This window comes from Carex rostrata, chromosome 34 (assembly GCF_964058835.1).
Source record: "Carex rostrata chromosome 34, lpCarRost1.2, whole genome shotgun sequence".
In the NCBI taxonomy this organism is placed as follows: Eukaryota; Viridiplantae; Streptophyta; class Magnoliopsida; order Poales; family Cyperaceae; genus Carex; species Carex rostrata.
In genome coordinates this window covers 2,108,417-2,131,270 of record NC_135951.1, presented here as the reverse complement: position 1 = coordinate 2,131,270, position 22,854 = coordinate 2,108,417, and the positions used below count along the sequence as shown (strand labels likewise).

At 31.4% G+C, this 22,854-nt stretch overlaps 3 protein-coding genes across 6 annotated transcripts; 1 reads left to right on the top strand and 2 right to left on the bottom strand.

Moving 5' to 3' along the window:
* Positions 1-1,616: 1,616 nt before the first annotated feature.
* Positions 1,617-6,880, bottom strand: LOC144549005 (nucleobase-ascorbate transporter 2-like). Of its 2 annotated transcripts, XM_078297752.1 has the most exons (15): positions 6,629-6,880; positions 6,432-6,525; positions 6,231-6,328; positions 5,915-6,091; positions 5,729-5,829; positions 4,884-4,959; positions 4,592-4,651; positions 4,313-4,497; positions 3,704-3,800; positions 3,519-3,605; positions 3,330-3,388; positions 3,147-3,238; positions 2,933-3,010; positions 2,678-2,838; positions 1,617-2,015 (listed from the first exon to the last, which is right to left on the bottom strand). In XM_078297752.1, the coding sequence occupies exons 2-15, from the start codon at positions 6,520-6,522 to the stop codon at positions 1,800-1,802; spliced, it is 1,578 nt and encodes a 525-aa protein (XP_078153878.1). In that variant the 5' UTR covers positions 6,523-6,525; positions 6,629-6,880; the 3' UTR covers positions 1,617-1,799. The 2 variants fall into 2 exon arrangements, with proteins under 2 accessions (XP_078153878.1, XP_078153879.1); XM_078297753.1 differs by lacking the exon at positions 6,629-6,880 and having other exon boundaries at positions 6,432-6,554.
* A 5,973-nt stretch (positions 6,881-12,853) lies between these two features.
* LOC144549007 (Rab3 GTPase-activating protein non-catalytic subunit) lies at positions 12,854-15,935 on the top strand. Its single transcript, XM_078297754.1, has 8 exons — positions 12,854-13,402; positions 13,490-13,630; positions 13,702-13,890; positions 14,048-14,109; positions 14,194-14,351; positions 14,476-14,624; positions 15,033-15,176; positions 15,592-15,935. The coding sequence occupies exons 1-8, from the start codon at positions 12,998-13,000 to the stop codon at positions 15,763-15,765; spliced, it is 1,422 nt and encodes a 473-aa protein (XP_078153880.1). The 5' UTR covers positions 12,854-12,997; the 3' UTR covers positions 15,766-15,935.
* Positions 15,936-16,289: 354 nt separating this feature from the next.
* LOC144549009 (phosphatidate cytidylyltransferase 1-like) lies at positions 16,290-20,417 on the bottom strand. Of its 3 annotated transcripts, none has more exons than XM_078297756.1 (13): positions 20,243-20,417; positions 19,793-19,889; positions 19,457-19,710; positions 18,728-18,879; positions 18,441-18,582; positions 17,867-18,023; positions 17,721-17,768; positions 17,548-17,634; positions 17,086-17,214; positions 16,944-17,000; positions 16,679-16,762; positions 16,528-16,584; positions 16,290-16,384 (listed from the first exon to the last, which is right to left on the bottom strand). In XM_078297756.1, the coding sequence occupies exons 2-13, from the start codon at positions 19,871-19,873 to the stop codon at positions 16,331-16,333; spliced, it is 1,302 nt and encodes a 433-aa protein (XP_078153882.1). In that variant the 5' UTR covers positions 19,874-19,889; positions 20,243-20,417; the 3' UTR covers positions 16,290-16,330. The 3 variants fall into 3 exon arrangements, with proteins under 3 accessions (XP_078153882.1, XP_078153884.1, XP_078153885.1); XM_078297758.1 differs by having other exon boundaries at positions 19,793-19,880; positions 20,243-20,384; XM_078297759.1 differs by having other exon boundaries at positions 16,290-16,584.
* Positions 20,418-22,854: the final 2,437 nt, after the last annotated feature.

The window sequence follows — 22,854 nt, the reverse complement described above, 5'->3', positions numbered from 1 at the left end:
TTGTGTATGGAATGTAAAAGGTTGAATAGTTAACCTTGGTTAGTTTCTCTCCACAAAATTATGTGGAAAACTCTTTTTTTTTATTTGGGATATTGTTATGTGATTAATTTGGATCTTTCTAGATATATGTTTTTTTTCTTATTAATATATGATTAATAGGCAATTTGCCTCCACCTCAAAATAAAAAAAAACCATATATAATTACTAATAACAATTCAACAATTTATTTCGGAACATCAAAGACATATATATAATAATAAATAATAATAAATAATTTTATAACCACATAATTTTTTTAATATTTTAAAAGTAATATTGAACATTTGCTTGGCAAATTAAACAAAAATAATATTTTAATTAATTTTTTCCTTTCACTATAAAGAGAATATTAATGAGCGTAATCTCAATGAGAGATACCATTACTGCTACAATAGATTTAAAAATGCCTCAAAATTAACTCAGCACGTCAACGAGAGCCAAATCGGGCATTTGAAAATATAACATACCATTCTTTTATTTGAATTATAATGGCTTTCGCTAATGGAAATGGACAAACCCAACAGAATTGGGACATATAGATTATATGATCATAATTAAAATAATGTTGATTTTCTCTATTATCATAGTAAATTATGTCCTCAAAATGAACTAAACTCTTGATAAATCTATTAGATTATTTTAAATATTAATTGATTGTACATCTTCAAAAATATTAATTGATTGTATGCAACAAATTAATAGCATATTTATACAATATATTATAAGTTTTTTAAAAAATATTTTTTTAATAATATAACATTGAGCAAAAAAGTTATTCCAAACTATATATAGTTGATAATATAAGAGTTAATTCACGATGTATTTGTGAGAGGTAATACAAGCAAATTATGCATGATATAAAGGGCTCTATTTTTATGAGTGATCCCATGCAATAAAACGTGATGGAACTCATGTCATATGCGACTTTGGGTTGGTTGTGTAATAGCCACTTTATAATATGATAATTTTTCAAAAAGAATAAAACAAACGATTTATACACGGAACTTGTAGAATTGGTAGGTTAGAAACTTTTAAGAAATATGTATTAGATAAATTTTTGAGCATGTATAGTCAGTGGATAAATAAAAAAAAACAAATCACTAATTTAGTTCAAACAGTTTGTTCCAAAAACCTCAACATGTGAAATTTCTTTCTTTCATCTTATATGGATTTATTGTTGGAAGAGCTTTATTTATTAATCTCTTGGAAAAAAAAAAAATCTAATCATGTGTTACGGTAAGATACTAAAATATATGTTGTTGAATAATGTTTTTTAAGATAATTTGTGGTTGAATTATTAAGTGCAAAATAAATAAAATAACTGCAATTTTATTATATTGTTACAAATATTTTATATCCCACAGTGTCACTGGATATATATAAACCATTGTAATAGTGAAGTTATATATAAAAAATATTGAATTCTCTAAGGACAAACTAAAAATCACACAAAATACATAGAAAAAAAAAAAAAACGAGTTCACTTGATTGTTGACAGAAACTTGTGTGGAATAAAAAAAATTAAGTACTATTTTTTGTATGACTATTTCCCATATTTTTCATGTTGTAATTCATGATTTCTTTTTATTACTATTTTCCATATTTTTCATGTCATTTTTATTTTGAGACCTCTGTATATTGTCAACATTCAAAGAGATCATGTAACAAGTTCAAATGCTCCAAGAGTTACAAAGAGCATAAAATTAATTGAACCTTGATTCTATGTACAAAACAAATACAATAACTCTTTAACATTTGATTTAATAATAGTTAGGAATGAAACGACCCATATTAAATGGTAATCCATAGAACTCTGCGTTTCGGCTGTCACCTCCGTAAGTGCGAAACGGGGTCCACCATGGCATGCCCCGGTCCCGCCCCGCCCCTCTAAATTCCAATGAGTTGTCTAAAACCACGGCCACGATTAATGCAACCGTTGGTGGCGAAGCAAATGTTGTGTTAAGCCAATCATTAAACTGTATACAAAATAACTATGAGTTAAGGATGCTAAAGAAAATCCTTCATTATGACTATAATGCCCCCACCCAACTAGTCTTAACCAATATGAGCATACATAGGGGAGCCGAAGAATATAATGAGCAATAGAGTGAGGCTACGGTACTATACATAGTGCGGATTGGTCCGTACTACATATCAATATTTTTGTTCAAAATCCGTACTCACGGACTAATTTTACATTTTTTAGAATTTTTTTACTAGTTTTTTTAGACAGTAGAAAATTACTACTTTTGAATGATCTCTAATCTTTTAAATCAAGTGATTTTCTACCTATCTAAAAAAATAGTAAAAAAATTACAAAATTTGATCTACTAGTACATTTTCATATGAAGATTATGTTGAACTCAGATTAATTGTTTGGACCTCGAAAATGAAAATATTGATCGATATGGACTATGTATAGTACCATAGCCTCACTCAATATACTATCAGTACAGTATATTTTGAAGAGAGGAATTTTGTTGACTATCCTATTTCTGGTATGAGCAAACTCTTTTTCCAGATTTCGAAAAATAAGAAATTCCCCAGTGAAATTCTGGTACCTAGCAAACCCAAATCCAAATCCAAACTAGTAGATATTTTTTTTAAAAGGAAGGTTAAATGGAGAAAATTATCATACCCATCCAGCTTTTGTGTGAGCAGGCCCGTGCTGAGCTCCTAGTGTGTACCGGTTGAAGTATTCCGGAACCGATAATCCAAGATAGAGCGATACACCAACAATAAACAGATTTCTCATCGAATTCATGTTGGTAAATTGCAACAAAGACAGTCCCACCGCCGCTAAAAGCACACAAAAAAAATTAAAATAATTAAGATTTTACAATTAATTCCAACAACCAACAAATCCAGAGAGAGATTTATGACAATAACTTACCAACAATTCCAAAGAGAATGCAATATACCGCAGCAAATATCGGGAAAGGTATCGATGCAAACAAGGCTCCAAATTTGCCTATAAAAAATATAGAATCAACCGTGTATCTCTGAAGCAGATTCTTGAAAAGTTCAAATTTACCAAAATGTCCCTCAGGGGTAAAAATAAGAGACTTCAAGTTTTAAGTGGAAACAAACTTGGAAATAAATTATACCTAAAATGGAGAAAAAAATCATGAAACCAGCCGAAATCTGTATAACCCGACGACTCCCCACACGTGTTGATCCAAGAAGGCCCACATTCTCTCTGTTAGAGTATACAAAAGTTTGAGAGAGAGTAAACATTTGATTCTATGTCAAACAAAATAAAATCTATCAGTAATCAAAATAGTACTCACATAGAGACCGTAGAGCCGGTTAAAGAACCACATAGCCCATCTATTAGAATTCCCAATCCCTGTTTTTTTTTATAATTAAATAAAAAAAATACTACCATAAATTTAATAAACAAATAAATTAAACATAAGTGAAACGACTAATTAAGAAAAATAATAAAATAAGTATAAAGAAGGAAGTAAAATTCCTACTTGGAAGCCAATGCCTCGACTCAAGATAGGTGCTGGTGGTGGAGTTGCACTGGCAAGTCGAGCTGCTGCTTTAAATGCTCCAGTTGACTAAACAAAATATTAGGTACAAGAGAAAGGGTGAAAACAAAAACAAAAACAAAAAATAGGAAAAAAATAATAATAATTGTTGAAATAAAAATAAGTACCTCCACCATAGAAACTATGACAGCAGCCATCATGCCGAAACAGTGTCCAGCATCAAAGGTTGGTGGACCCCACTGAAGAGGGTAGGGAATCATTATCCTTCAATAATTCACAATCATATCATTTCATTAGTATATAATTATATTTGCACAGTTAACATGAAAATATAATTCAGTCTGTTTGAAAGATTCAATCAATCAATGAAGCAAGATGAAAATATTTAACAAAATGAGGGAGGCCATGGTAATATGCATAGCGCTGATCGGTTCATACTATGGATCAATATCTTCGTTTTCAAGGTCCAAATAGTCAATCCGAACCGTTCAACATGATTTTTATATTGAAATGTAATTGTAGATCAAATTTTTGCATTTTTTATAATTTATTTACTAATTTTTTTAGATAGGTAGAAAATCACTTTATCTAAAAATTGTAGACCATTCATATTTTACCTAACTAAAAAAATAGTAAAAAATTCTAAGAAATGTAAAATTTAGTTCGCTAGTACATTTTTATATAGAGGTCATGTTGAACGGTTTCTCTTTGAACTTTGAATATAGTAAAGAGGATAGGAAGATACAAAGATGAATAAGAGTATAATAGAAACTAACCAAGGAGCTGAAGAGATGAGGTTGGCTTTGTCGGTACGGCAGTTAATTTGTGTATGCAAAGGCCGGTTTTTATATGCACCACCAGCCGTTAATATATGAGCAAATACCCATACAAAGGCTATTGATATTAGCAATGCGAATCTCTCCAATATCGGTACATGCCTTGTGTGAATCCATTTGAAATACTAGAATAATAAAAAAAAAATTACAATTAGATGAAAATTCATGTATTTATATGCATATTCTGTGTATGAATATAGAAAAAGATAAATGTCAAACCTGAGACAAGGCAACAAATAAGATAATCATGGGAACACCAATCTCGACACATCTTCCAGCCTGGTATTTTCACAGAGAAACTATATATCATAATGGACATCTCCATTTTAGGCAAAATGGAGAGCAGAAAAAAGGGTCTATTTTTTGAATGACAAAAGGACAAGAGGAAACAACCATATTAAATAGATCATGTTGGTTATATAGTAAACATGGTACCAATAAATAAATACCAGGGTCCCCACAATTAAGGTGCATATGTAAAAAAAGAGGGGTAAAAGTGTAAAAGTGGTACCACAGGGAATCCTCTGTCAAAAAGGCCAAAACCAACCAGTGCTACCACTGGTACCATTCCTAATGGGCTGAAAAATCTGAAAAAAAAACAAAAGAAAAGAAAAAAAAATTATACTGCTTTGCATATTATTTTTATTGGTATTATTATTGTAACAATATTCCAGCACATCATTTTCAGAATAATAGGTGCCCTTTGAAAGTATGTAAAATGCTGTACTTTCTTTAATAAATAAAGATGCCACCTTTACAAAATGTGAGAAACACAATTAAAGATGTGGTGCTAAAGCCCCTAAAAAAGGATAGCTTATATCAATTAATGATTGGTTAGTCTGGTCAAAGATGTCCCATCACCATTTCAATATATTCCACAAAAAAAAAAAATTAATTGGGTTTGTGAAAAGTATCCAATTGTAAAATTGAAATAATCACATAAAAATAGCAGTAGTTAAATTATTGGTCAATATTTATTGTGAGAAAACACACTAATTTCAACTAGTTATAACAAGAAAGCGAAAAGATTGAGACTTTGGATCCATAGTCTTATTTTATTTCCATTTCTGCCACCTAACTTCCAATTTTGGCAATTAAATACACAAAATTTCAGAAGCTATCAATCAACCACCAAAAAAAAAAAAAAAAAGTTGATAGTGCTTTATAAAAAAATTGTAAAGAAAAAATGAGGTTGGGAATGCAAAAATACAGTTGGGGGCTTAAATGCAAAATAAAGAAACTCCGTTTGTTTAGATGACACCATGGAAAATGATAAGAGTCTAAGGCACAACAAATTATTTTTTTAGTCATAAGAAATTTGTGAGATAAATATTTTTTTTAGAAAAATAGATGTACCTTGAGCAAATACCCCATAATTGGCTAAATCCGAGAATTATTTGAATCGTAGAAGAGATTATTAAGGCACCTTGTGTTGCTCTCATCGTTGCACGAAACCTCTGTACAGAAAATTTACAAACACAATTCAAATATTGAAAACAAATTTCACTGAGTGAGATAGAGAGATAGAGAGAGAGAAGTCACCTGATGGTCATTAGATATATTAGCAAGAGAGGAGTCTCTAATTATCGATAAAATTGGTACAACAAATGCAAATGAACCGCCTATCACAGTTGGAAGCCTGGTACCAACTAGGGTTTGTACCAGCGTGTTTATACCAGTGACAAATAATAGTGTCTGTACAACTCTTGCCTTGTCACCCTGCACATTTATTCACTAACAATTACTTCAAATAGAAAAAAAAAATCACCCAAAAATTCATGTTTCCAAGTGAAGTTTGCTTGAATTATTTTCAATTATTAAAGAATAAAAATGGTAAAAAAAAAATAAAAAATCTCACATCAGAACCACCCATGAGAGGAACAAGCATAGTTGGTATCATCACTGTTGTACCCAAAGATAGTATATAGTGCTGAAATCCCAGAGCTATTGCTTCCACTGCAATTTTCATCAATACAAATTCACAAATTTTTACATAAAGTTCATACCTTTATTTTTCAACTGGTAACAAATTAGAAAGTAAAATGAAAAATTAACATACACCAAGAGGGATTGGAGTCGATGCAATACTCTAGACCTTGTAACTGATCCATGGGACGATACATGAATTCCTCTGGCTTCATCTCCGCCATTTTCTTCACAAATTTCACAAATAATTCAATTATCAAGTTATAGAACAAAAAACCAAACAAACTGCAGAAAGAAAGGAACTTTACTAGTGTACAAGTAATAATTTACCTTCAATTTGTACTCAGTTAACTGATTCTGAGAACTAAGAGCTTAGAAGAAGAAGAAGAGAGAGAGAGAGAGAGAGAGAGAGACGAAATGGTTTTGACAAAGATGAAAACTTTATTATAGTAAGCAAATTGACTAATTGAGTGAGCAGGAAACAGTAACTGAGAAGCGAGAAAGAGAAAAGGAAGGGAATTTGTAATTGTGTTATAGTTTTGGGATGTATTTGTAATTAGTGAGTGTATTTAGCACTACTGAGAAAAGAAGAAAAAAGGTTGTGGGGGAAATGGATGAGGAGAGAAGAAAGAAAAAGGCTGTGAGAACTGAGAAAGGAGAAAGGAAAAAAAGGAATCCCTGCGGTACCTTATGAGTAAAAAACTCTTATTTGCTTTAAGATTCGTGCAAGGTCAAGACAAACGCTTCAGATATCATTCTACACGGGAGAATAATTCGCCGATAATGGGTAATGATTTTAACAGAGCACTTTTTTCTTCATTCAGAGCACGAACCATATGCACTAATGCACAACACTGTTTGATTATACGGCTCATGCGCTGCATGAAGTCAACACTATGCTGTTAAAATATTAGCTTTGAGATTTGTGCAAGGTTAAGATGGACGATAAAGATCACATTCTATACGGTAAGGTACTGCACTGGATCAGAACACAAGTGGTGGACCCGGTGGGGGAAAAGAAATGACACGTACTTTAAGAGAGAGAGAGGATAATAAATGTATAATAAATGGACGCATTTGCAAAAATGTCCTCTGGATGAACTGTGAGATTGTCCCCTCAGCTTAAGTCCGGATCCTCTCCAATTCTACTTACAAATTGAGAGTCAATGTTCCATTGAAAATTCAACACGTGGTGGATTCTCTGATCTGAAGGTAGAAGCGGAAAAGAGAAATAGCAGGGGATCTCTCACTCACAGGCTGACACTGACAGCTTCCAAATGTAAAAGAGGTTTTGGTTTAAATTTAGTTTAGTATTTATTTTGGCGGCATATGGATAAACAATCGAGATAAAGTATCATGTTGTACTCAAATTAATTTCAGTATCATCATTAAAAAAACAAAATTTGTACTCTATCCGTATTATTAATGTATATTTTTTTATTATCTTTGATGTGACAAGATTCTTTATAATAAATTATAATTAATTAGTAGGTTTGATGTCTATTAGACTTACATTAGGCTTGATGAACTTTACCACTGTTTGATATATTTTAAGATCCTTATGCTTCGTTTTAATATTTATGTGTTCACATCAATTTTTTGTGTACACGAATCTTAAAGCAAATTTGACGGTCAAACCATAACACGCACAATTTATGTGACATGGGAAGAAATAAACATGAATGATAAATAGTACAATTATTTAATTTTTTTACGGAGAAGTATTATTTATAGACAAAAAAATGTTACTTTTAATTTTGAAGAGAGACTATGAATATTTATATTTTATAATTTATCAAAAGAAAAAATAAAATTGATAACCAAAATAACATACTGTTTATCTCGAATAAGAATATTGACAGAGGTGGTTTGACTCGATGCAGTGCACAAGTAATGCAGTTAAAAAAAAATAACAATTTCACATGCGCTGCCTCAAGCCAAACTAGCACTATTAATATGTACTTACTGGTTCATCTCACATTGGCAACAAATGAAGCATTAAGTTCAATAAAAATCCCCTAAACAGTGCAATCTCAACTAATTTTAAAAAACCAAGAATTATTCTAGATAATGATGATGGTGCTTTTCTACAACTACATTTAGAAAAAAAGGAAAAGGCGATCATGACATTTCTGAGAAATAAAGGAAGAAAAGGAATAATTCTAAAACTTGTAAAATGGTTGAAAATTACATATCCAATGATAGGTCATCACAAATTAAGATTTTCTTTTCCGAGTAGATCTTGGGTGATCTTAAGTTCACAAGTTCCTTACTGAACTCAAGTCTAAAACTCATTAAATTGACTTCAAATGACAAATCCAAACCGTTAAAACCCGCCTACCTTACGAGTGATGCGTCTACATGTGAAATTTTTAAACATTCGAATTAGTTTAGGATAAAGTCAATCGGTCAAAATTAGAATGTTAATAAATTAATTTTAATGCATTCATTTTTTTAATGTGTTTTGACCGCTTGATTTTATACTAAATTAATTCGAATGTTTAAAATTTTCACATGTAGACGCATCACTCGTAAGGTAGGTGGGTTTCAACTGTTCGGATTCGTCATTTAAAGCCAATTTAACGGGTTTTATACTTGAGTTCACCAAGAGACTTGGTGAACTTAAGAACACCCTAGTTCTACTCTTCCTTTTCCATATTTTTCTACTGTAACTAATAATTGAGTTGTATACTAGTATGTATTGATTTGTTCATGAACGGATTCAGGATTTTTGTCAGGAGGGGCAAAAAAATAACTAATCGAATTTAAACTCATTAGCTAATCGGATACTAGATAAAAAAAAAAAACAATGCTCAACTTATAGTTTTCAATGCTCTTATTTGTAATTCTCAATACTCTGACCTCTAATTCTAATTATCAATCCGAATTTAAGAAATTTATTCTAATTTTAACTCAAATTACATATCATAATTTCAGAGGGGTGCAATAAAATTTCTGAGGAACAAAATTGGTCCGAACCTATAAATCTCTATCAACATTTCAAAATCCAGAGAAGGCAACTGCTCCTCCCCCTTGATTCTGTTCTTGGGTTTGTTTGCTAGTTTTTTTTTAATAAAAAATGTAAATTAAGTCATTCAACTACTTAATATTCACCAAAAAAAAAAATTGTTTGATCTGTGACTTCTCATATAGATTGCACTGTCTTTAGACAATGCACTAAAGGCTGTTTTTTTCTTTGTTGAAAGAAATATCTTGTTCTGTTTTGTTTTTTTGTCAGTAAAAGTTAATAAGAACGTTTAATTCTGTCGACTGATTCACTATTCTTACATTTAATATTAGACAATGCACTAAAGGCAAATTACATATCATAATTTCAGAGGGGTGCAATAAAATTTCTGAGGAACAAAGTTGGTCCGGACCTATAAATCTCTATCAAAATTTCAAAATCCAAGGAAGGCAACTGCTCCTCCCCCTTGATTCTGTTCTTGGGTTTGTTTGCTGGGTTTTTTTAATAAAAATTGTACATTAAGTCATTCAACTACTTATATTCACAAAAAAAAATATTGTTTGATATGTGACTTCTCATTCAGATTGCACTGTCTTTAGACAATACACTAAAGGCTGTTTTTTTCTTTGTTGAAAGAAATATCTTGTTCTGTTTTGTTTTTTTGTCAGTAAAAGTTAATAAGAACGTTTAATTCTGTCAACTGATTCACTATTCTTACATTTAATATTAGACCAGCTTTTTGCCCTTTTCTTTTCCTCATTATTTTTTCTAGTGATGGAGTTGTCTTTTCAAATCTATATTTTTCATATGAAAAATGTCATAACAATTGTGAAACATGGAACTTTTATTTTTTACTTGAGCATTCAATTTCCTTTTCCTTTTAATGAATTATAGAGAAGGAAACAAATAAAACTAGAAAGCGATTTCGATCTTCTGTACAGTGGCTCATGTGATACCTCAAATTCATATCATAAAAATGTTTTAATTATTGAATGAAAGATAAAACATGTATGAAATTTTATTATCTTTTATATGCATTTGTATATGTAGTGTAAATATCGTGCCTAACATGTTGAGTTTCTAAATTACTATTTTTATGTTAAAATTGTGAAAATTCCAACACTTAAATAGCTTGGTACAATAATTGGAACAAGAAGACTTAAATTGGATAATCTAAATATTTTATTTGTTGAAAGCTTTTTGGGCTTGTTTCCGTGCATTTTTTTTTTTTTTTAAGTTACGTGATAATGTAAATATTTTGTTGGTCCTGGTGTAAAGCGCACTGACATTTTTATTTTAATCAAAATTATTAAATTATTAATTAAATTGTTTAAAATTTTTTGATGAGAAGTTGTTTTTCATTTCTTATCTCAGAAGAAGACAACAGGATGTTAAGTTTGAAACAGCTTAGAATATATTATCTATCGAAAAATTCCAGTTCTATTAAATCCCACATTTTTTTTTTCAAAATTACTAATAAATTTTCTAAACGAAATTAATTGTAATTCAATAAAAAAAAATTGGTAAAGCCTTTTCTCGAGTTCGGATCTCCTAAAGTAACTCAATTTTTTAATTTAGATCCGGACCGTCAGATTAAATAGGCCCCGTGTGCTCCATCCTGCGCCAGATTGGCCGCATTCGAATCAGACAGTTTAGATCTAAACTAAAAAAGATAGGTTATTTTTGGGTGTGTTCCAGAGAGAGTGAGAACTCTTTCATTAAAGAGAATGAAGAAGAAAATTGCACAATTACGGTCTGCTCACGCTGTTTTTCTCCTCCAGAAGAAGATAATCAGAGAGAAAAATGAAAGAACGCGGATACTGTAGCGAGAAGAACGCGAGAAAACACGCTATACAAAATTTCAAAATTTATACCCTCCAATTTGAAGTGTAGGTTTGCAAAGTGCCTAAGGAGACCAATCAAATGCGGCTAGCTTTGCAAAATGAGCCAACCAAAAAAAACAAAAAGATAAGGTGTAGAAAACATTGAGCTAGAAATTTCACAAGAAGCACCAAGAAACACAAAAGGTTACATCTCAATTATCACTGTTTACAGTTTTGTAAGTTTATGTAATTCCATGCAATAGAGATGAAGTGTCCCATGACTACTTTTTCATAATTAAAGAATAATGTACAATAATTTTCTTCTCAATCATTTTTGGTAATGAATTAAATAAAAATTTATCAGACGACTTACTGGTCCAAGTCTTTTTTTTTTCAAATTCATAAAAAGAAATATAAAGCAGATGTAACAGAAATCGAACTTGAAATCATAAGTTTTGAAATTATAAGGATTTTAATCAGAGGCGGAGGGAGTAAGGGTTAATGGGGGTCAATTGACCCCAATTTTTTTTTAAAATTTTTTGTATTTATACACAGTTTTCTATATAATTTAGAGTAAATTGCTACGATTACGGTAAATTGACTCTCATTCCCAGCATAAAAATTTATATGATTGACCCCCATTCACGATTGACCCCCATAGTCGGAAAGTCTGGCTCTGCCCCTGATTTTAATGTATTAGTTATATTACATAGAAGACCGTTAATTAATTTAGTGTATAATCGGTTTCATAATAATCCGGGCTGTATATTCTTTCATGAATTTGCTTCTAATTAAGGTCACACCATAAAATTTCCAAAAAGATAATTCTGTTCCAATCAGTGTTGTAAATAACGGTATGCGGTTGTCAAAAGAATATGGTACCGTCAAAAGATTAATCTAGAATAATCGAGAATAATCAGTTAATTAGTTAAAAAAAACCCATGACGGTTTGATCACCGCCAACGACAAATCGGTCTAAACGGACGTTTTTTACAACACTGGTTCCTGTAAGCATTTAAAGAATAAAATAATAATTTCCAAGATGATTGGCATATATTACCACAAAATAGTCACAAAAACCAGGACAATCTAAATATGGAGTTAATAAAGACTATCATTTTAGTCTGCTACAAAAATGTAGCTAAAATATTTTACTTGGGAGTTATACAATTTGAAATTCTATTGTTCGAGGTATACATTGTATAAAACGAAGAAGTTGAAATTCTAGGAATCATAATCTAACATTGAGCATATATGTAATATAATTATAAATTGTATACTGTGATTGTTTTAATTAAATGATCTAATATTGTATTAAGATATTTGGACAATTTATATATTAAATAAAGTGTGGTCTGAAATTTGCACATAAAAATAATCGTTGTTAAAAAAAAGTTGTGCGAATTTTGATGCGGATTGCACATATTTCCCTGCACGAATCTTCAAGCGGACCCCTACAATCCAGAAAGGCACCGAAATTATTTTTGCTCGGCTGGGAGCTCATCCACTGGAATTCAGATCCCTATAGTAGCTCAAATTTTGAGTTTAGATCTACACTGTCCGATCAGTTTCGGCGCGAATATTAAAGGGGACAAGTGCATTTCACGTCGGCTCGGATTAAGCTGAATTCTAATTGGACAGTCCAGATCTAAATATAAAATTTGTGTTACTTTAGGAATCCAAACCCATTCTAGCCCCAGTGAGTTCGGATCTCCTAAAGTAATTTGATCTGCTTTAAAGAAGCCACGTGCATCTCACGTTAAGCCGGATTGGCTCAAATTATGATTGGACGGTCCAGATCTAAACTACAAAATTTGGGTTACTTTAGGAATCCTCACCCATTCTACCGTGCGGTAAGGATACGCTTCGAATCCGCCTCTTCAGTAATCGGGAAACTGTTGCAAAGACATGGCGCGACGATCGCACCTCCACCTAACAGAGGTTTGCGCGCTCGCATCAGGCTGCGACGATCTCTCAATTCTAGGTTTAGGTGAGCGCGAGGGATGGCTCGAAGACGCTTCCCTTCTCTCTTCGCTCTCTCCTTACAGCCATTCCCTCGCATTGGCCCACCCTTCCAAATCCCTCATCCTTGTTCTCTCATCCACTACTGGCGATCGCGTTGGGAACGCGGATTACGCTGTTGTTAGTAGGATCAGACCTTCTTTAGGTGAATCTGATGGGATTTTGGCTGCCATCGAATGGGTCCCCCATGTCAGAGACGGTGATGATGATGCAGCGCCTGTGCTGGCAGTGGGGACCACTGTGGGGTACTTGCTGTTTTATTCTCTTGCCGGTGAACTTATTCACAAGCAGGTGCGTTTCTCTCTCTCTCTCTCTCTATTTCTCTCTGACATGTGGGACCCATTTGTATCTCTCTTATTGATCCTTTTTATTGTGCAGAGTATATACCCTGGAAGGATACTGAGACTTAAATTTAGAACGGCAAAGGGAAAGGCGGGTTCTTTACAAGAATCGGTTTCTGACGAGCTCTCTATTGTTTTCTCCGGCATAATTGCTCGGTTCGATGGTTTAGATATACAGGTACTTTATATATCAAATTATAACATACTGTTATCTTAAGAGAGATTGATTTTGGTTTGTGGGTATGCTAGGATATGGTTCAAAAGTGGTCTGACGGGGCGGGGTCGAGGGTTTGGAAAAATAGGTTTCAGGATGAAAATGAAGAAGAAGAGAGCAATTTTTCAACTGTTCCCTTCCAATTATGGAATGTAAACAAGTTCGGATCTTGTGCTGATGCAGCCATTGTTGGGTTAATGCCCCCTCCCCTTTTGGAACTCCAGGTAATTTTTCAGAAAATGTTGTGTAATATGTAATGTAACTTGCCATGATCATATCTTAATCCAAGATTGTATTTTATATTGTAAATCACAGATTTATTCTTACATATTAAGTGTAAATTTGAATGTAAGAGTTAAAATGTTGTTGGTTTATTTGCAGTCGAGTCGACGTTACTACTGTGCTGTTACCATTGGAGAAGATTCCGTTATCTCTGCATATCGGTACATTTTCTTTTTCTGTAGTCAGGACTGTACCAGTTAGGTATTGGAGTTAATTAACCGTACCTAACTTCATTAAATCTAAAGGCTGTCAGAAGACAGGAGCAGGTCATTGGTAGGGGCAATTTTGTCAAGAGTTGGAACAGCTACTATCTCAACTATTAGCTCTTTTTCAAGTATACTTTGGAGAAGAGAACCCAGTCCCACAAAAAAAACTCGGCCCAAACCCCAATCCTTTGCAAAAGGTTGTATTTCTGTACATCTCTTCTTTATTTCTATTTTGTTAAAATCATGAATAATATGTATGTAACAAAATGTGTAAACTAGTCAATTAAAACATTTTTCTTTTGATTTTATAATTTGGGACAGCATCGCCTCTGACATGTGTGAAAGACCCACCAAGGAGAGGGGAGAGGCTAACTCTCTCTCCTAGCGGTACATTAGCGGCTGTTACTGATTCTTTAGGTCGGATTTTACTTCTTGACACTCAAGCTCTTGTGGTTGTCAGATTATGGAAGGTTCTTCTACTTTATATTTGTATAATTTTTCTGAAAAATTAAAGAGAACGAACAAATTAAACCATTAGTTAGTTGCAGTCATTTTTCTATTATAAACTAAGAATAAATTGCAATTTTTTTTTCAGACCGAAATTTTTTACTGTTCTATTTCCTTTGTATTTGTTGTTTGTCTATGCACTTCTCTAGCCTTAATTAGTTTATAAATGTGAAAAAAGAAATTCATTAATTATTCATGTAGAAGTCTGGAATAGGCAGGTTTGTTCAAAGAAAAGATAAAAAAAATGATAAAAAAAGGTGTATTTTGCAAAGGACAACTATATACTTGAGCTCTTCTGATTCATCTGTATGCATATTTTCTTTTGTGTTTTTTTACTTCTGAATTGTTTTCATTTTTTTTTGTGGTTATAGGGTTATCGTGATGCACACTGTCTCTTTGTGGAGATGTTAGCAAAAAAAGAGAAATCGGCTACTTCATCTAACTATTATGGATATAGTAAAAACGACTATTGCTTGTGCTTAGCTATTCACGCACCCCGTAAAGGAATTATCGAGGTACACTTCCTTTTTAAATAATAACAAGGCCTAATATTTTACCACCTTTTGGCCTCCTAATTGCTAAAAATTAAACATTTTACAAGAAATAACCATTGAACATTTTTTTTCTCTTAAAATAAGACCTTGACAATGCCTTTTTTCATGATGAAGTAAGATGTTTGAAGGGTAAATATTTTAACAGAGCAATTTTGACTTCATACAGTGCACGAACCATATGCAGCGCTGTTTTGATTCTATAGTACATGCCAAAATTGCTCTGTTAAAATCTTTACCTTGTTTGAAGCTCCTCTCTTGACCACCAAAAGTTATATAACATATGTGCATTGATTTGATTTCAAATGATTCCTATAATACCTAAAGGAAGTTATTTATTTTTGCTTGTGTATGAACTAAAGGCGTAACATTTATACAGGTATGGCAGATGAGAACCGGGCCCCGCCTCCTGACAATACAATGCCCCAAAGGAAGTAAAATGCTACAACCTTCAATTAGGTTATCTTCTAATTCATCGTACAACCCATTGGAGGTTTACTTGTTGAATGGCGATTCAGGCCAGTTGTTTGTTCTAAACCGGCATATTAGCTAATTAATTAAGGTTCACATGCATTTATTTTACTTGTGTGAGATATAAAATTATTTGGAATTTTCCATTTAATTTCTGATTGTTGTATAGCAATTCATTTGTGTTCATTATATTTATAGTGAAATTGTATTGAACTCTCGCTCTCTCGCAGGAAATAATTAGGAAATTTATTGTATTGCTTGAACTTGAAAATTTCACTGATAAGACATCTTTTACTTTATGGGGTATTATGAATTTCAGAGGAGGAAATATGTAATTTTTAAGTTTTCAAGGGGTATACATGAAATTCCCTCTTTTAATCATATTATTAGTGTTAAAGGCATTTTTATTTTGTTGGTCTTCTTGCTTCTTTTGCATCAATTTTTATAGCTATGATTTGAGTTCTCATGCAAAAATTATCAACCCCAATTGATTTTAACTAGAACTATCAGCTGGTAAACATGAATTTGAATTTATCTGAAGTTCAATATAAGTTGATACATCTAATTACTTACCCCTGCTATTGGTAAATAGAGAGAAAAGGAAAATGAGGCTATACAAAATCTCATAAAAGTTAAAAACTTGGCCTTTAGAACTTAGCCATGAATCCAAAAATATATGGATCAGCTGCATAGTCCCTAATCTACATTAAACAAATAAAAAAAGGAGATGTATTACAACAAAGTAACACTAAACAGGTATTAATTGCGCCTACGCACAAAATGAAAATGAAAAAAAAAAGACAAAAAAAAATTAGGATTGAATCAGTAGCCTATCATGAAAAACCTTTCCGAGTTGTTCGTAGAGAACTTGTTGCTCTTCAAAGCTTAAATTTTTTAATATCTGTAACAAAAAAAAAGAGCACAAAAGGATGTTAAATAACATATTAAATAATAATTTGTTGATTTTTTTTTTTAAAGTCTGAGTATATATATACCTGCTCAAGAATCATCTCTACAGTAAACTCTTGTGGCCTCACAAAAGATTGATAGTATATGTATGCAAATACAGCCATTACCATCTACAGAGATACAAAGAATAAAGTTTAGAAAGTAACAATAAATCCATTTTAGGTTTACATATTTAATATCAAAGAGATTCAAACAGCTTTGAAGTCACATAGATGAAACCAAATTTCTTCATTAACAGAGTTTTATCTATGTTTAAATAAAGAAAAAAGAAAAAAATATGAATTGAAGTACCTGACAATCCATTCTATCAGTAATTCCACCATGACCAGGGATACTGTCGCCAAAATCCTACAAAGAAATGTGATTAAGTAACAACTAATAACAAATAATAGAAAGGAATAAAAATTTAAAGTGAGGAACTTGTAATTATTACCTTGACTTTGAAAGCTCTTTTGAAGCCACTAGCGAAAAATCCCCCAAACGGTGCAATTATTGATGCAAACAATCCAAGAGCAAGTGCATGCCACTGCACGGGCAAAATTGAAATTTCCTTCCAAGGAAACTACAATCAAGAAAAAAACAAAAAAAAGATATAAATCAATATTAAGAAGATGTATAATTTTGTTGTTGTAAACATTCTTCTACTGTTTCACAGTCTGAAACTATACGAAAGATAAACTGCATTGAAATGTAAGCAGTAAGAATGTTTCAGGGTCACTTTTCAAACTACCCAAACTGCCCCTACTGTAAAACTACAATGGTAAACTGTGTGACACTATTGAATATAAGGAACTATAACCAAAACACGTAAATAAAATTTTTTGAGGTTTGGTACAAGGTTTCCATGTACAAAAATAAATGGGAAAAAAATGATGTTTTAAATATATTTTCATACCCAAACAGGAACCAATCCAATTAATGAGTAAGATTCTGGCTTAAAAAGCGGGCCCGGGTCACAGTAAAGCCACCCAGTAGAAAGATCCTGTATTTATCCAAGGTCAAATTTTCATTAATATAATTAAAAGATAATAGAGTTCTAAAAATAAAAAATAAAATGAAGTAGAATACCTTTCTAGGACATGTCAACCACTGGAAGCGACCCATTAAATTTGCCAACTGACAATTGAAAAAAAAATGAGATAAATGATATTGTGAAATTAAATTTCTCTGTATTTTCACCATGAATTAAAAAAAAAATTTGATATTTGACTAACCACAAAAGCTGAGAACATAGTAGTAACAGATGCCCCGATAAAACCTTCCCATGTTTTCTTTGGAGATAGTTTTATTAATGGTGTTTTTCCAAAAAAGAATCCAAAGAAATACGCTGCTATGTCATTTATTACTATAAGAGATGCAGGTAAAAGAAACCTGAAATTGTAGCAACACAAGAAATTAGCAACCAAAGTATTTAAAAATTTCACATTCAATTAAAAAAAACTAGAAACTTGGAAGATTTCAAACAAAACCCACAACGGTTTAGTATGTCATGCATAATATTTTGGGGGAATTTCATGTATACCCCTCAAAAACCTCAAAATTACGTATCCCCCCCTCTAAAATTCATAATATCATATTATCCTTCTAAATTTCAAAAACTCACAAATTTACCCAATTTGTTGACTTTTCTATTAAAACTCATTTTAAATTTATAAAGTAACAATTTTACCCTTAATTAAAAAAAATATATAAAAAGATTTCAAGAAAAACCCAGAACTGTTTGGGATGGCCTGTATAATATATTGATACTGGTAAATGAAAGTATGGTAAAAAAGGACATGAACGTACCAGAAAATTCCTTCAAAAATGTTAGCAACAGTAAAAGAGGATTGAGCGAAAACTGTGAGAAGGATCATGTGGGTCCACGCATATTGGCTGAATTGGTATTTATACATTTTTTTCTTCAATGTCAGAATAAACCACATAAAACCTGGTAACATAACAACATAAAGAGACAGTAATTAAACAACATCAGTAGAATACGTAAACAATTGTACTTCAATACCAGTGCATCTCTATGAAATAGAAAATATGAAATAGGTAAGAAAAAGTTTAAAACATAAATAGATAGATACCAGCTATGTAGAGGAAATAACAAATAAACATTTGGTACTTCACAAAGCCGCTCACTAATTTATATAACAACTTGTCAGATGTCACAGTATTCACCAGTTGTTGACTCAAAAAGCGGCCATATGTAAACAGCATACCCGTGAAGAAAAAATGCCTAAAATAATATAAAAAGATAAAATAAAATTAATGAGTTAAATTAAAATAAAAAAATGAACCAAAGTAACCCACTTAAACACGCAAATATCAGAAGCAACAAAGATAAAACAAGCTTTCTATGACACTAGACATTTATAGTTCTGATTTCTTTGAGAAATATGTGTAATACATAGGGTGTTCATTGGATCCGGTTTTCAACCGAACCGACAAATTTTGGATTAAACGGTTCGGTTTTTCAGTTTAAATGATTCAGTTTGATTGAATTTTTGAATTGCTTCGGTTTTATCATATTTGGTTCGGTTTAATCTCTCTTATTTTTGTTCGATTGTTATATATCTTGATCCTCATTTCTATGATTATTAAATGTATCTGTGTATGTATTGAGTTTTGACCTTTTGAAATTTAGTCTCTCTTACTTCAGTTTAACCAAACAAACCAAAATTTACTTCGGTTTTTTTGGTTCAGTTGTTATTCGGTTGGTTTGGTTATATTTTTGAGAACCGAATAAAACTTTGGTTTGACAATTTTAATTCGGTTAAACCCCTACCCTCAAAGAAAAAAAATGCGAAACATACCAATTTAACATTCTAAAACCGGGGAGTTGTCTTGCTTCGTTGGCCCTGCGGAGCAGGTTAAAGAGTTCTCTAGCCATGAAAATTTGTATCACTACCACCATAGCACAAATATAGAGGTGGCCCATGTAAATTATCAATACAAACCCTGCAATCATCCAAATTGATGAATATGTCCTTATCAGCATTGACTTGTACTTGTTCCTGTCATTTATCAACAAATTCGATTCGCTTGATTTGTTCCCACCAGCAGGGACCTAAATGCAAATATAATTTCTTAAGCTGAATCATTTTAATTTATCAAAAAAGCATAAACCCTGAACAAAAAAATGAGCAAACCTCGTTTGAAGAACGTTTCCGGTGTCGAACTCGGCCTCCATGAGTCGGTGTAGATTCACCGGAGCTGCTTTCTTTTATCATTTTACCCCTATTTAATCTTCAAATTACCAAAACAAAAGTAAAAAAATAAATTACAATCTAAAAATTTTATAGCTTACCCCAAATTTCTTAATTAAAACCTAACCAAAGGATAAACATTTTCACCTCTAACTAAACACTAATTTGGATTCTGGGTTTTAATTTTGATATTAAAAAAATCAAAATGAGCAAAAGTAAAAGAACTTTGACAGCTCAAAGATTGCTGCTTTCAATAACCCATAAAAACATATTCTTAAAAATTAAAAGTACCCAATATTAATCAGCAAAAAGTATTGAATAATCATGATTGACAGCAATAAAACATAATTTTTTTTTGGATAATTTTTTTATTTAGGAGATTAAAGATCACACCTTTCGAAGATTAGAAAACTGGAATTGATGTATAGATTGAAAAATTGATTCGATTTCGAATCGTCGAGGTGGCGAACAAGTAGAAATAGTAGCGTTGAGCTCTCGCTCGCTCGCCTTTTAGATTCGTTGTTTGTTCTCTACTTCTTTTTAGTTGCGAAGATATAAAGAAGTTCTTTTTACATTCAGAACCTTCCAACTTTTTAAATTTGTTCCGATTGTCCTTAAAACGTTATGCACGTGATCGGGTCGGGTTTGACTAGTAGGTAACCCGACCCGCTAACCATTAAAAGAATATGTTGATTTGATGAATTATGGTTAATCAAGATCAGGAATTCAACATCAAATTAAGATCAAGATAAAACAAAGAAGCGACTTTTATATTACTAAAATGTCAATCTGATTAAATTACAAAAATCATAAGAATCAAATAACAGTATAAATGTCGACTTAACGAGTTATACTAAATTATTCCGTTATTTATTTATAGATATAACTGAGTTCGGTTAGTACGATATTGGTATCATATGATATCTACCTCAAAAGATGTTGAATAGACTTCAAACAACTAATTCAAACGAATAAAACTGACTTATGTCAATAATAATGTATTTACATACATTTTTTTTTCTTTTTTCGAGTTATTTTAGTATATATCAAATCAAGCGGTAAAAAATATTGAAAAATAAATGCATCAAAATTATTTTAAAAACACCCCACATTTGACTGCTTAACTAGATACTAAATAAGTTTGAAAATTTATAAATTTTACATGTAAACACACAACTAATGAAGTATGTGAGTTTGAACGGTTTGAATTTACAATTTAAAGTTGATTTGATATATTTTAAAATTGATGTTATAAGACTGAAATAACACTGATATCATATTAGCCACACTCATTATAATTACCGTAATATATTTAATTCTTGCATTACATTATTTAACATATCCCCAAATTAATAAGTCAATTCATAGTTGCAAGGTAAAAAAATTATATAATAATTGTTAATGGATATCATTTTTAACGGGCATGAATCATGCATGATCCAAACCCGATTACAGTTATCAAGTCCGTTTAAACTAGTAGTCAACTAGAATAGAAAGAAAGAATGAATGAAATCAAGTGGTTGTGATTAGAAGGCTAGAAACTTGGTGGTCATAAATTGTTGGCTAAGATGTCGCTATTGTATTATATGAGATATGAGATAGGAAGCAAGCAGTTTGGAATATTTTATTTATTTATTTATCATCATATCTCTAGAAAGGATTCAAATCAGCTGAAATTCCATATGCATGAACAGTAACCCTGAAATTCCTGTAATTTTGAATCCAACCGTTGAACTGTTTCGAGATGCGTGCACAGAAAAATCAGCTGTTCCGAGATCCGTGCACAGAAAAAAGTTGAACGGTTGAATTCAGAATTCTAGGAATTTCAGCCCGTACTGTTCATACATTTGGATTTCAGCTGATTTGAATCCCTCTAGAAATAAATGAGGTTGCAAAATTTATTATGTTGCCCAAATTGATTGCCGCATGATAAACCAATCATGGGATTGCTTTTTTTTTGAACAATTTTACTATTTTTTTAAGATTGATAGAAAACGGCTGTTTTTGAATGGATTATGAACTATAAAAAATTAATGATTTTGAAATATACTAAAAAATTAGTAAACAATTTTTAAAAATTATAAAATTTTTAATATAAAGATCATGTTAAATAGTTTAGATTGTTATTTTTATGGTCTAGAATCCGTCCAAAAATAACGATTTTCTATCTATCTAACTAATAGTAAAAAAAAATCAAAAAATAAAATAAAATTTAGTCTCTAAGCACATTTCAATATAAATATCATATTGAGCGGTTTAAATTGACTGTGTGATCTTTCAAAACAAAAATATGAACGTGAAGTAAAACAAGATTTTTATTTTGCAACTCACCACATATCCCATCTATATATAATAATCGCCAAGTTTGAATTTAATGATGAATTCCCCTGCTATGATGTTTCTAGAATCTTTTTTTTTTTTTGTAATTATTATCTGAATTTGCTTACACGTTTCGTTGCCACCATTGTTTGAATGGTCTTAGAATCTTTGAATTTGGTCATAGAAATCCTTCGGAAAAAAATAGATTATGGGAGCCTTTGTTATGTACGAATTTCATTTTCTAATATTACACCAAATCAGAAGCTTTTATTTTTTAAACTGGTTTTTTTTTTTTAATTTATGTCATTAAACAATATTTTTTCTTCTAAATTTTGATTTATACCAGACGTGGCACGTCAACATTGTTGGGTGCGGATCCCCTAAAGTAATTCAAAATTTGAGTTTGGATTCGAACCATCTGATCAAAATTTGCACGAATATTAGTGAAGCCAGTCAAGAGCGGATTTAGTATAATTGAATGGGGTCAATTGACTTTCATTTATTTTTAAAATTTTATTATTTATATATTATTTTATATATAATTTGGAGTAAAATTCTATAGATATTGTAATATTGACTTTCATTCACAGCATGAAATTTTTTATATCATCCTCCATAGTTTAATTTTTTTATAATTGACCCCCGTAGCTTGAAAGTCTGACTCCGCCCCTGAAACCAGTAGAATT